Source organism: Rhinolophus sinicus, linkage group LG11 (assembly GCF_036562045.2).
Source record: "Rhinolophus sinicus isolate RSC01 linkage group LG11, ASM3656204v1, whole genome shotgun sequence".
Classification (NCBI taxonomy): domain Eukaryota; kingdom Metazoa; phylum Chordata; class Mammalia; order Chiroptera; family Rhinolophidae; genus Rhinolophus; species Rhinolophus sinicus.
In genome coordinates, this window is record NC_133760.1 from 54,121,605 (window position 1) to 54,134,905 (window position 13,301).

At 42.2% G+C, this 13,301-nt stretch overlaps 1 protein-coding gene across 1 annotated transcript in view; it reads right to left on the reverse strand.

The window, feature by feature from the left end:
* The window catches only part of LOC109439901 (uncharacterized), a 37,346-nt gene that overhangs the window by 17,111 nt on the left and 6,934 nt on the right, over positions 1-13,301 (reverse strand). Inside the window, exons 3-6 of the mRNA XM_074316022.1 lie at positions 12,577-12,622; positions 10,945-11,150; positions 10,455-10,614; positions 7,846-8,507 (exon numbers count right to left, since the gene is read on the reverse strand). Coding sequence (XP_074172123.1) covers positions 7,846-8,507; positions 10,455-10,614; positions 10,945-11,150; positions 12,577-12,622 — 1,074 coding nt within the window. The remainder of the gene's footprint in view (positions 1-7,845; positions 8,508-10,454; positions 10,615-10,944; positions 11,151-12,576; positions 12,623-13,301) is intronic.

Sequence of the window (13,301 nt, forward strand, 5' to 3'; positions counted from 1 at the left end):
AAATGCTGAGAGACTTGAAATTTCCTCCAGAATCCTCTTCAGATAAGACTGTGAATTGTGGAAATGAACCGCAAGTCAGAGGGGGACAGGGAGAAATCTGAATCATGAAACAGTTTCTCTTCCCTTCCTAGTCTGTGCTCAGTTTAGGAAAAAGAGAAAATAATATACAGTATTGAGAAAGGAGTGTTGAAATCTCCAACTGCAAATGTGGATTTGCCTATTTGTGTCAGCTTTTACTTCTTGAAGTTCTTTCGTTAAAGCTCAGTTACTTATGAGGCACATGCACATTCAATATTATTGTATCTTGTGGATGAGTTCACCTATTTACCATTATGAAAGTTCCTTTAGCCCGGATGTGGATGGAGATGGTATTGTCCTCAACCCTACTTCATGTTAATACAACCACTGCAGGTCTCATGTGCTTAATCCAGCATGGCATATCTTTTTCATGGTTTCTCTTTATCATTTCTCCTCCTTTAACCTGTCTGTGTCTTTATATTTACAGTGGAATTTCCTTTAGCATGCAGCTGGGTCTTGCTTTTTTTTAATCCAATCTGTCTTATAATCAGAGCATTTAGATAGTTCATAGCTAATATGATTATAGATATTGCTGTGTTTAAATTCATCTTCTTGCTATTTGTTTCTATTTGTCCCATTTGCTCTTTTTCCTTTTTTCTGCTTTTTTTGGTGAATTTTTTCAATTCCATTTTATTTCCATGATTGCTTCATTAGCTGTTCCTCATTTTATTTTCTTAGTGGTTGCGCCACAATTTACAATATGCACCTTCAACTTATATTCTGCCTTCAGTGATTATCGTATCACTTCACATATGCTCTAAGATCTTTACAATATACTATTACTTCCTCCCTCCCATCTTCTGCGTTATTGCAGTTACACATTTTACATTTACAGAAAATATAAACTCAACAATATATTGTTATCATGTTGCTTTCAAGGGTCAATTGTCTTTTGAAGAAATTTTTAAATGATAAAAAGAATCTTTTGTATTTTTCCAGATATTTAATATTTTTTGGTCTCTCATTTCTTTGTCATCCACTTTCAGTTTTCATACTTCTGACCCATCTTAGGGATCAGTCCTGAACAGCCTGTTGTTCAATGTCTGGAAACAGTATGTATACATATATAAAACAAGGCTGAGAACATTTTGAACTGTTGAAAAAATACCAAATATCTCTTCTGACCACAACAGCGTGAAACTAGAGAAGTTAGTAACAGGAGAAAAACTGGATAATTCACAAAAACATGGAAATTAAACAATACATTCCTGAATGACCTATGGGTCAAGGAAGAAGTCAAAAGGGAAATAAAAAAATATTTTGAAACAAACAATGGGAATGCAATATGCAAAAATGGAATGATGCAAAAGCAATTTTAAGAGGGAAGGTTATAGGGATAAATGCCTCCATTAATAAAAGTAGAAAGATCTCAAACAACTTTATATCTCAAAGAACCAGGAAAGAAAGAAGAAAGCCCAAAGTTAACAGAGGAAGGAAGTAAAGTTCAGAGCAGAGCTAGAGGCCAGAAAAAGAGTGGAAAAGATCAACAAAACCAAGAGATGTTTTTTAAAAATGTAAACAAAATTGACAAACTTTTAGCTGGGCTAATTTTAAAAACAGAGAGAGAAGACTCAAAGAAATAAAATCAGAAATGAAAGAGGAGACATTACAATTGAAACCCCAGAAATAAAAAGGATCATAAGAGACCACTATGAACAATTATATGCCAAAAATTGAATAAACTAGGAGAAATGGATAAAATTCCTAGAAACATACAACCTACCAAGACTGAATCATAAAGAAACAGAAAGTCTGAACAGATCAATAATGAGTGAGGGGATTGAAGAAGTAATCAAAAATCTCCCAACAAAGAAAAGCCCAAATCATAGTTTCACAGGTGAATGCTACCAAATATTTAAAGAAAAATGAATTCTAATCCTGCTCAAATTCTTCCAAAAATGGAATATGAAGGAACGCTTCCGAACTCATTTTATGAGGCCAAAATAAACCTGATATCCAAAGCAGACAAGGACACGTCAAGAAAACTACAGGCCAATATCCTTGATGAACATACATGCAATATCCTTAACAAAATACTACCAAACTGAACTCAACAGCACATTAAAAGGATCATACACCACAATCAAGTGGGATTTAAAGAAGGGTGCACCTTCTTAGAGTAAATCTGTGCAACTACCCCAAAGTGACCCCATTTCTGATGAGTTTGGCCTTGTAGTCAAACTCTTGTCAAAGTTTGCTGCTGCTACTTGCTACATGTATGTGATTGTAAATTTGAGACAAGTGGAAGTGTGGGTGTTAAAAAAACACAAACATTTCCAGAATAGCGGCTTCTAGTTTTATGTACCTTGCTTGGTGCCCAGGTGAGAAGGAGCTCAATAATACCGCTACATGTGCCGCCAGGTTATGTGTTAATAACAGGTACAGGGGTTTGCACTATACTAGTGTGGAGACAGAGCCAGGAGTGCAGTTTCCAGGCTCTCGGCCTCACGTGGAATGGTGCTGGCTCAGGTAGTAAATGACCATCGACTGTGATTGCATGACCATAAGCTGTGGCTAGCTGGCCGTCAGCTGTAACCAGTGAGCCATTGGCCACTAATATAACTGCCGTGGCTACGCTAGCAGAAAATGGGGGGGGGCTACCAAGGGCGGAGTGTGGATTGCGGATTGTGTGGCTCCTGCTTCCTGTGTCTCCAACCCAGCGAGAATATAGTGGTGTGACTCCCCTACCTATGGCTCCGTGGGTGTTCCTTTTGGCCTCACCATGTCCTGCGTTCTTATGTGGGGAGCGGGACCAGAGACCCCGCATGACAACCTGCATGACAACTAGATTTTTCTTGTACAAGATTAACATGCCATCAAATGCATAAATATGGCCACTTTCTTAGCCAAAATTTTTGGACATAGTATTTCCAGTGAACTCGGTAACCTATCAAGCAGTTCTAAGTGAAGTACCAGAGGGGAGCCGGTATTGGAATGACCTTTAGAACTTCAGCTCTAAGGAACAAACAAGTCACTGACCTCAAGCTGCATGAGAAGCCACCCAGAACAGTGTGAAACCACAAGAGCAGAATAATAAGCCGATCTACACACAGTCCCTAGAACACAAAGGAACAATGAGACCACAAGCTGAAAAACAGGAAACACTACAAACACCTTTTCTCAGCAGACATCATGAGATCCTGAGGTGGAGAAAAAAAATAAAGAACCTGAAAAAAACAAAAAACAAAAAACCAAAAAGCAATCAAACAACTGAAATAACAAGCAGCAATCAGCAAACAGCTAGAAAAAGACAGTTGGACAAAATTCAGAAAGAGATAGCCCTTCTCCAGGAACTAGATTTTGAAAACAAAATTAGATACCAAAAATAAGTACAAATATATCTTCTTATTAGACCTAATGGAGTACCTGAACATTCTTTGGTCCACCCTTGATGTTCGTCTATAATTTATCCAACATTCTGAATATGTGGGAAATTTTATAATGTTTGTTAAATTGACTTTTCCTACCTTTCAATATAACATGGGAGGAGGGGCAATAGGTATTTTGTTGTTTTTCATTTTTGTTTTTTGGGTTTTTTTAAACCAAAACTTCACAGATGAAAAGAGAGATGTCACTATTTATTATCCACTAAGGGACGGGATCTCATATACACAAAAAAAGCGTCTTAATTTTTTTTAAAAAAGAAGGGAGAACAAAGAGAAAGAGTGATCAAAATGGGAGAAGTCTGCGTGCTGACTCTTTTTTTTTTTATTTTATGAGAACGTATGTTTTATTTCAGAATAGATGAAACCTTATTTTTCATAATACTAGTGTGCCATGAAGATAAATTCACAAGCGACTATGACAGAGTATCAGAATATGCAAAATTCCATAAAATACATTCAAAGCATAAATTTACTGTGGCCCACTTCAATTATGTTCAGGTCGTCAGCACATAGACTAGTGCTTTATTTTATTTTATAACTGAAATGGAAATATTTTTTTTTCTTCTTTTTTTTTTTTTATTAGTTTCAGGTGCACAAGACAAAGCAAAACTTAGACGTTTATCATTTACATCCCTCACACTGTGTGAGCCCCCCCATCCACCATCCCCCCGTACGTTCCCAAAACCTCTCACCTTCCCCTTATCCCCACCCGTGCTGACTCTTGTACTCCGCAAAATCTCCAGTAAAATTTCTAAAACTAAAGAAAAAAAAGAAAAAGCTGACTATGAATAATTGTATGTAAATACCAATTTTCTTAAAAACAGTATAATCACTGCCTTTTAGGCTTTCAGGCTCATAGGCTGAAATAGAAACGGTGCATAATTTTACAGAAATGAGGGAACAGAGAAAAGGCTGAGGAAGAAGGAAAGGGAATTCTTAGAAATAGAGGGGAGGATTTTGAACTCTTACACATTGTGAAATTATAGTTTGGACCAAATTTCACCGAGTCATCAAGGAGCAGGGGACACTCAACTGACATATGACTGACAAATTATAAATTGAGGGCCATAGACACATCAGATATTGGGATATAATTTAACAAGAGTCTTTTGTCACCAAGGATTTTACAATATCCTTGGGGATATAGACAAGAAATAACAAGCACTTGACGTGGGTATGCATAGAATGTGATAGAGGATAGAGCCAAATAATGGGAGAGGACTTAAGTCAGACTTGGGTGGAGCAGAAAACTTTCCTTAAGAACACGAGATTTAAGATTAATCCGTGGGTGGCCCGTTAGCTCAGTTGGTTACAGTGTGGTGCTGACAACACCAACATTGCCGGTTCGATCCCCGCATGGGCCACTGTGGGCTGCAGCCTTCTTAAAAAATAGTTAATTTAATTTAATTAAAAAAAGCTTAATCCTTAAACCTATATGATGAATTGGATAGTCACCCACAGCACGTGTGCATGCCTGTGGAGGTGGGGGAACTGTCAGATGAGGGTAGAAAGGCAGGACCTTCAGTGTAACTACCGGAGTAAGAATACTGATAGATGAGTGGGGACTGAAATGGATGCTACAATATGAAGAGTTTTGCTTAAAATACCCAGGAGTCTGGAATGTGTGAGGACAGTTGAGAAGCATAAAACGATAATAAGCTGAAGAACATCATAATTATATTTCTTCCTCGTCTAGTGAATGTTTTAAGCATACGTGGGGGTTGGGTTTTGTCAAACAATTTTTCTGCCCCTTTTGAGATGATGACGTGATTTTTGTCTTTCATTCTATTATTACGCTATAATACATTGATATTTGCATACTGAACCAATCTTGCATTTCTGGGATAATCCCAGATATAGGTACTTATATATAGTACATACTTCTCATGGTAGGTACTTGTATTTATGAGTTGCTGTATTTGATTTGCTGCCATTTGTTGAGGATTTTTATGTCTATATTCATAAAGGATATTGGTCTGTAGTTTTCTTGTAATGTCTTTGTCTGGATAATACTGACCTCACAGAATGAACTGTAAAGTACTTCCTCCTCTCCTATTTTGTGAAAGTGTTTGCAAATTGTTGGTGTTAATTCTTCTTTAAATGTTTAATAGAAATCACCAGTGAAGCCATCTGGTCCTGGGCTTTTCTTTGGGGGTCGTTTTTTAAGTTCCTAATTTAATCTCTTTATTTTTTTTGTAGGTATTTTCAGACTTTTATATCTTCTTGAGTCAGTTTCAGTAGTTTGTGTCTTTCTAGGAATCGAATATACAGCATTCAAAAAAGAAGAAGAAACAAAAATTTGGCATTCTTAGCAGTTAGCTGACCCCCTCCAGCTGCACCACTGTCAGGACCACCTTAGCTTTTGAGCCAAAGCCATGCTCTATCCAGGCAGTTCGCAGCCAAGGGCTGAGCTCAGCAGAGTTGCCAGTGTCTGCCCAACACAGGACTTGGCTATTGGGCAGTCTTTGCCCCAGAACTCCCTACCGAGTTGGCACAGGCTTTGTCAGATCTGAGGCTCTCCTTTCCCAACCCAGTCCCCTCCCCTTTTTCCTTCTGCAAAGTCAGATCTGCAGCGAGGTCTGGGGGCTTTCTCTGCCCAGTTCTGCTTCTTCCCTTTCGTCTTTGAACGGGCATTCCTCCGTCCTCCACCCCCAGTACACCTCCTGCCCTCCTACTCTTCGTCAGCAAGTGTTTCTAGCAGGAACTGACTCAGCAGTGTTGTCCCTGCCCTCCCCCACTCAAGAGTGGTTGTAGCGTGGCAATACGAGCATATGTCGGGTCCTACCTGGGGAACTCATTCAGTTCCCCACGTCGCCTGCTCAACCATGGTAGCACCCTGGGGTTTCTTCCTGCCTTCAAACCCAAGGAAAGCTCTGGGAAGAGGCACAAATGCCTTCTAGACCCTCTTCCCACCGTGTTCCTGGTTCTAACCCAGGTTGCATTTATTTGTCCTTGCTATAGTGAAATGCCCTCGGTGGGAGATTCCTGAGCTGGCGGAGGCCTAAGAAAGGGCCTGCCACCTGGTCTAACGGTCCTCAGGCACCAAAGATGCAAAAACCTCAGCGGAGTCTAGGTAGCTAAACATCCCATTGCCTCTCCGTGGAAGCATGCTCTTCCCCAAGTCAGAAAAGTAGAAATCAGGAGGCTGTCAGTCCATAGTATAATTCGTCTTTATTATTTCACATAACTGAATATTTACACACACGTTTTCTAGAATTTGTCATGGTAAGGGTTATGTAATATAAAAGCATTAGTAGTGACAGCCCATGCTCTCATAAGCGGGTTAATCTTGAAGGTATCCTGATACTTTCAAAAAAACAAAGGCAGATGACATAGATCCTGTTCTTGAAGCATCTATAAAGTGGTTAATCTTGAAATCATCTGGCCCTACATCTACTGGGCAAAAATTCCATAGTTCTCATCTCATGGAATGCACACATCAGGCAGCTCTCAATGTAATCTGCTCAGTCACAGGTAGGACGCCACCCTCTTGGAACCAAGAAGCTACCTGACATGTGGAGGTTGCAGGAGAACAAAGCTGGAACATTCCTCAGATGGCCTCTCCTAGACGTCTTGACAGGACACACTATAAGCTCCTGATGTGTTTAAACCATTATTATTTGCATTCTCTGAGTTTTTACCTAATTCCTAACCCTCTGGACAGGGGGAGAGAGAGACAGAGAAGCAAAGGAGTTTGCAATAACTTTTTGTAGAGGAAATCTAGAATTATACTTAGAATTTTAGAACTTTGCAAGGTTGTCTGATCTTGGCAATTCTACTCTGCTTCTGATTTTTGTTCTAGTCTATTTTACTGTGATGATTAGCAATAAAATCTTCTGAAACCTCATTCAAGTCATGTTCATTTCCTTGGGAACAACAAAGAAATGTTGGCTGAACCCCACTTTGCAGTCAGACTTGAAGAGGACATGAAGGAATGGTCACCGGGTGAGGAAAGGGCAGCGCAGGGGGCCAGCGGGGAGGCCCACAGGAGTCCAGCTTCTCTCTTTTATGCCTGGGACGTGGCTGGACGTTACCCCACTCTCACGTGTCAGGTGTACCTGTCTGCATCCTGACCACAGGCTGGCTCCGCCTCAGTCACAGTGTCAGCCCTGATGCCAATCTACCTGCACAGGTGAGGGGATTCTTGCGACTTGATTCTGACCCCTATTATCAGCCTAATCTTTGAAACCCTCCCCCCCTTATTTCTTCTTTCTCCTTTATAACCCCTACTACATGCCCCAGCCTGACAATTTATTTAACTACAAAGAGCTGAAGCATCACGAGGTGAGATGCATTTGCTTCTCAAGCCCTAAGTCTTGAACCCTCTTCCCATCCCATCAGTCCTACCATGCCTACCCCAGCCTGACACCCCAGCTGCCTATGACTTACCTTTTAAATTCTTGGTTAGTGCTTTTTGTAGGCCTATTTGTTTTTTGTTGCCATTCTCCTGTGCAAGAACACATCTATATGCTCCAGGTTTTTTAATCATACCGCTGGCCATATTCAAAAGGACTCTTACCTGCTCTTCCCTAGCTTGGCCAGTTTCTTTGTTGTTAAAAGCATGAACTCGCTGCTCACACTTTTTCACTAGCTTCCTAAGAGCTTTGTTATCTGTGTTTTCGACGTAATCGTCAAGAGTCCCGTCCCCTAGGTCTTCCTTTCGGGTGAACAATATGATTGTGTGTTTCATAACCTCTTTTCCAAAGATTTCCTTTAGCCTCTCCACTGCCATTTGGTCCTGTTGAGTGAACCGTCCCAGCTGGAGGACCAGGACAAAGATGGCGTTGCTGCCTTCACCACTGGACAAGTACCCTTTGAGCTCCTGTAGCTGGGATGGGTCTCCTTCAGCACCGAGCAGGCCGACTTCAGGAGTGTCCACAACAACAACGGCCTGTTCATCCCACTTCCTCATGCTTTTCTGCCACGTCTTAGTTACTGGCTGTGCTTGGAGCTGAGAGACGAACTCGGAACGCCCGAGGATGGTGTTCCCAGTCGCACTTTTCCCAGTCCCGCCCCTCCCCACGAGGACCAGGGTCAGGGTATCTGTCAGAAGGAAGCAGAAATGATTCATGACTATGGGTTGATCCGGGTACACCTTTCAGTTGGCCCATACGTGACAACCATGGGCGCTCAGGGAGCAGCCAGACCATCCTGTCACCTGCCAGCTGCATCCCCAAGCACAGGAGTGGTTTGTTCCAGTCACACAGAACTCAGGAGCAGGATTGGGCCACTGCTCATCCACTGACACGCCACTATTCCTATCTCTGAATTTGCTCCCTTTTTCTGGTACCTTCTCTGCCACCCTGGTACCTTGTGATTTATTACTCTCCACCCACTTGGCTGTGTCCAGTCTACGCATCTCATCTCTTTGTCTTCTGTTCCTGCTCTGACTGTGTCTTCCTGCTGCCACTGAATACTAACTGTAGCAAAATCTCTATGATGTATTTGAGAACTTATTCCACAGAATTACTTTCCATGAAAATGCAACTCCATTTATACACCATCAGTGGATTACCAGTTCCTTCAGGTGGATCACACGACAAGTCATTTCTCATCACAACCACGTTAAACTTAATGGTGTCTTTCATTGACGTCAAAAGGCACTTCGTGGTTATAATGACTATTCACTGACACTGTTCTGTGTAGTGTCAGTGGCAGAGAACCAGCTTTCCAACAAATGGAATTACAGGTGCACTGAACCCTTATAATGTGCATCACTGAGGGCTTCTTTATGACTTTGCACTTGGACCATAATCTCTCTCTTCCACTCAGGTCTCTTCACAGTTTTCCTCAATTATGAACTCTGTCCCAAGTTACTAACGTCCACCTCAAAACAAAGAGGGAGGAAAGCCGACCCTGTGTCCTCCTTTCCAGGGGAAATTACTGAATTGCTTATTCTGAACCCGTAATCTCATAGTTGTTACTTACAGGATGAAAAAATATGTTCTGACACCCCCATATTTGTCATGCATTTCAGTCCCTGCCTTCATAGCCTCAGGAGGTGTGGTTCTCAAGTTCCTCTGGAAGCTGGCCTAACCTCTCCTTCCAACTTTAGCTAGAGGTGTGAGCCCTCCATTTCCATCAAGATCGCTTCCTTCTGTTCCTGACAGGTGGCATGCTTAGTCCTACCTCCCGGCTTCAAATTGCTAGTGGACCGTCTGGGATGTCGTCCAGCTTTCTGCCCAGCCATCCAAACGCTACCCATTCTCCAAAGCCCATTTCAAATTGGGCTTTCTCCACACCGCCTCTCCTGACTTTCCCACATGTCTTTAAGAGGCTCCCCAGCACCTGGCCCCCCATGAGGAACATGAAAGGGCCCAATAAACAGATAGGCTCCTTTGGGTCTGATGTTCCTCCCAGGTGAGGATTTTGAAGCAGAAGAGAATGGGACGAGTTGTGCTGGGCTGAAAGAATCTCAGGTCAGGTCAACAGAACGTGTGGCAGTAGATAGGGTAGTGTGGCTGGGCTAATAAAACACATCTAGTGTCATGTGGGGCCCACCCATCATGAGCACTCAGGATCCCCGTCCTTGCTGTCAAAATGGCTTCCCCTCTTCAACAGAGAGAAGAGTAAAGAACCAAGAGAATGAACAAAGATGTCAAAGAAGGAGGGAGTTGGGCTTAAGAGAAAGAGAAAGAAAGCCAACGGTCCAGAGCTAAGTCATGACTGGTGCTGCTGAGTGCTGAGCCCTGGGCAACAGATACACTGTGGGGAAAACAGGAGGTTGGAAAAGGTCAGCTTCCCTCAACACACTCTCCATCCAATTGGAGAGATGGCATAAGCGTCATGAAAGAATTAAAGACCAGGTTGGCGTAGTGTGCACCGAAAGGTACGTAACTTTAGTAGAATTGGAGAAGAAAGGAGGCAGAGAAAAGGATTAGTCAAGAGAGAGACCCTGTCCTCTATGCCCTTCAGAAGAAAAAAGCTCCTGTACATCCTATGTTTACATTTTTAAAACCTATACAAAATGTTTTCTGTACAATCACTTACTTTTCTTACTCTCAAAGCTGCAAGGCTTGTACTCACTGGTCTTGGCGGTCCTTAGGGTTCCTCTTATTTTGCTACCAAAGGTAGGTACTGGGGCATGAAGTCCGTGGGCTGAGGCAGGACCAAGGAGAATATGAATGTAAAAGGACTCAGAGTAGTATATTCATAAAATTGAACTCAACTCAGCAATTTAAAAAAACAGAGTGAACTACTGATATGCAACATGAATGTATCTCCAAAACATGCCAAGTAAAAGAAGCCAAAACCACATGCTACATGAATACATTCTATGAAGTTCAAGAACAGACAAAATTAATCTATGTTGATGAAGGCTGGAGAGAGGCTCCCTTAGGGGAGGGCCAGGAAGAACTTCTAAGGTGATGGAAATATTGCACATCTTTATCTAGACGGTGGTCACATATGTGTAAGATGTGTAAAAAGTCATTGAGCTGTATACTTAAGATCTGTGCATTTCACTCGGTGTAAATTATACCACAATAAACTGCTGTAAAAACCTGCACCACAAAACTGTCTCTCCACACATGCCCTGTTCCCACCATTTCTCCCATGATCCAAGATCAACACCAAACCTACGTGCTGACCAAATGGCAGAGTCATCGGCTACAGAGACAGTCACTGAGTCTGAGTCATCCAGGACACGATCAGTATGAACTGTCACTCCACGTCTGCAGGGCAAGTCTGGGAGGGAGAGTGAACACAGCATTTAAAGAAAGCATCTGATTTGAAAGTCTTATCACTTGACCCTGTTGCAGAGATTCTCTGATTTTTTTTTTCTTCCTAACAATAAGGTTAATCTTGATGTAGACACTGTGTGCTTTATGTCAAAATATATAATATGAGATCAGAGTTTTAGTCAAAATTTGGATTGTCTTTAATTACTTAAGATTTTTCTTACTATCTAAATGCTAAAATGGCATATTACTTCTGCATCTTAAAAGTTGTTAAACCATCCCTTGATATGTAAAAATATAAGATCATGACTCACCAAGAAAGAAAGAAAGAGAGAGAGAGAAAGAAGGAAAGAACGAGAAAGCAACTGAATTCCTAGAGACACCACATCCCTATATTGCTGCCTTCTGAAAGTTACTACTTTCCCCAAAATCACCTCACACAAGCCCACATCCTATAAAAAGTCCTTTCCAACACATTCTGAGACACCCCATGGTTCCCTGTGATGTGCTATGCCCTCGCGGCCACAAGTCAATAAATGTAATTTTGTCTGGTCACGGGTATGTCCCTGGGGGTCTTATCTGAAGGGCAGTGACAGAGCTTTAAATCCCCACTGCTTCCTGAGTTCACAGGTTTCTGGCTGTTGGCTTATCTGTAAAATGAGATAATTATGGTAACATCTTCCTTATAGGGTTGGTATGAGGATTATATATTATATGCTATGAGGAGTGAAGGATCGATACGTATTATATATAATTTTCCAGCACACAATGTCAGCTGCAATTATTATTATTAAAATTTTCATTTTAATTATTATTTTGGGGAATTCCATGAGGACAGAGAGATCGTCTATCTTATTCACTGCTGACTATTCAGTTCTTGCACAGACCTGGCCCAGAAATAACCAGAAAGGCCATCAATATAGGGATGGTTGAATTAGTTGTGTATGTCCATCCCATGGACCAAACTGCATTTGCTCCACAGGTAGACAGAGGTAGGTCTGTCTGACTGATATGTGCAGAGTGCAGGGTGTCTCACTGATGACAGTCACTCACTGCATACTGAGCTCCATCACTGAACTCTGCAAGTTAGTCCTCTCCCAGGAGGAAGGAGTCAAAATTTGGGTAGTGCTGGATCCTAAGCCAGGAAGAAGGGGCTGAGTCAGGCGAGAAGCGTGGGAGGCAAGCCCAGCTCCATAACATTTCAGAGAAGGTCAGGGGCAGCCACGCCATGTCTAGGACGTTTGCTGGTACTACACCTACTCAGAAGTGCTAGGAGTGCCCTGGGAGACAGGCTGTAGGCACCCATCTGAGCTAGGTCTCCAGGGTGCACTTTTGCTCTGACTTATCCAGGTATTTGTCCCACTTCACTTTGAGGCACAAGGCATTCAAAAGAATACAGGTATGAGCTTAACATTTTGGAAAGATCATCTTACCGAGTGGCTTGTCCCCCTTCTGAGATGTAGCTTCATTCATAGGGTCCTAGAAAGGAAAGCGGGAAACGATGCACTCAGATCTAAAATCTCATCTTTTCACAAAGTAAAGAAATGGAGACACAAGTATATAACTCAGAGGAATGTGATGATTAGGATGGGGTCAAATCAAGGGCACGGCTGTGGTCCTGGCTGGCCCTTGCCGACCTGTCCATAGTGACAGTCAATCTTGAGACCCCCATGTTGCTGCTGCTGCAATACTTTTCCCAGACATGAGCTAGGTCTCGCTCTCACTCAGAGGAGTCCCACAGGGGCCATCCAACCAAGCTCTGCAGCTCTCTCTAATGTTACTTCTCCACAGTTCCTAATAGTAGTTTCTTCCACAGTCTTCCAGAGTTTCTGCTATTCCCGGAGAAAATCCCGAGACTGAAGGAGAGCTTCTGGACTTCTTGGAAGAAGAAACTGGCCCAGAGATAGATTCCTATGATGTGCATTTGAGGGAGAAGGGGGGGCACTGGGAATGAGGTTCCCCACGTATCTCCAATGTCTCCTTCCCTCACTGCAGCCCCAGTGTAGAGATGAAGCTTCTTCTAACATGAATCCAGTAAATTTTGGAATCTCCCCATCCAGGTGGGCCAGTGGAGACGACAGAGAATGGAGAGCCACGTAACTGATGTCCTCTTCACCTGTCTGGTGGACCTTATACTCGCCCCCAAAGTTTAAATTGT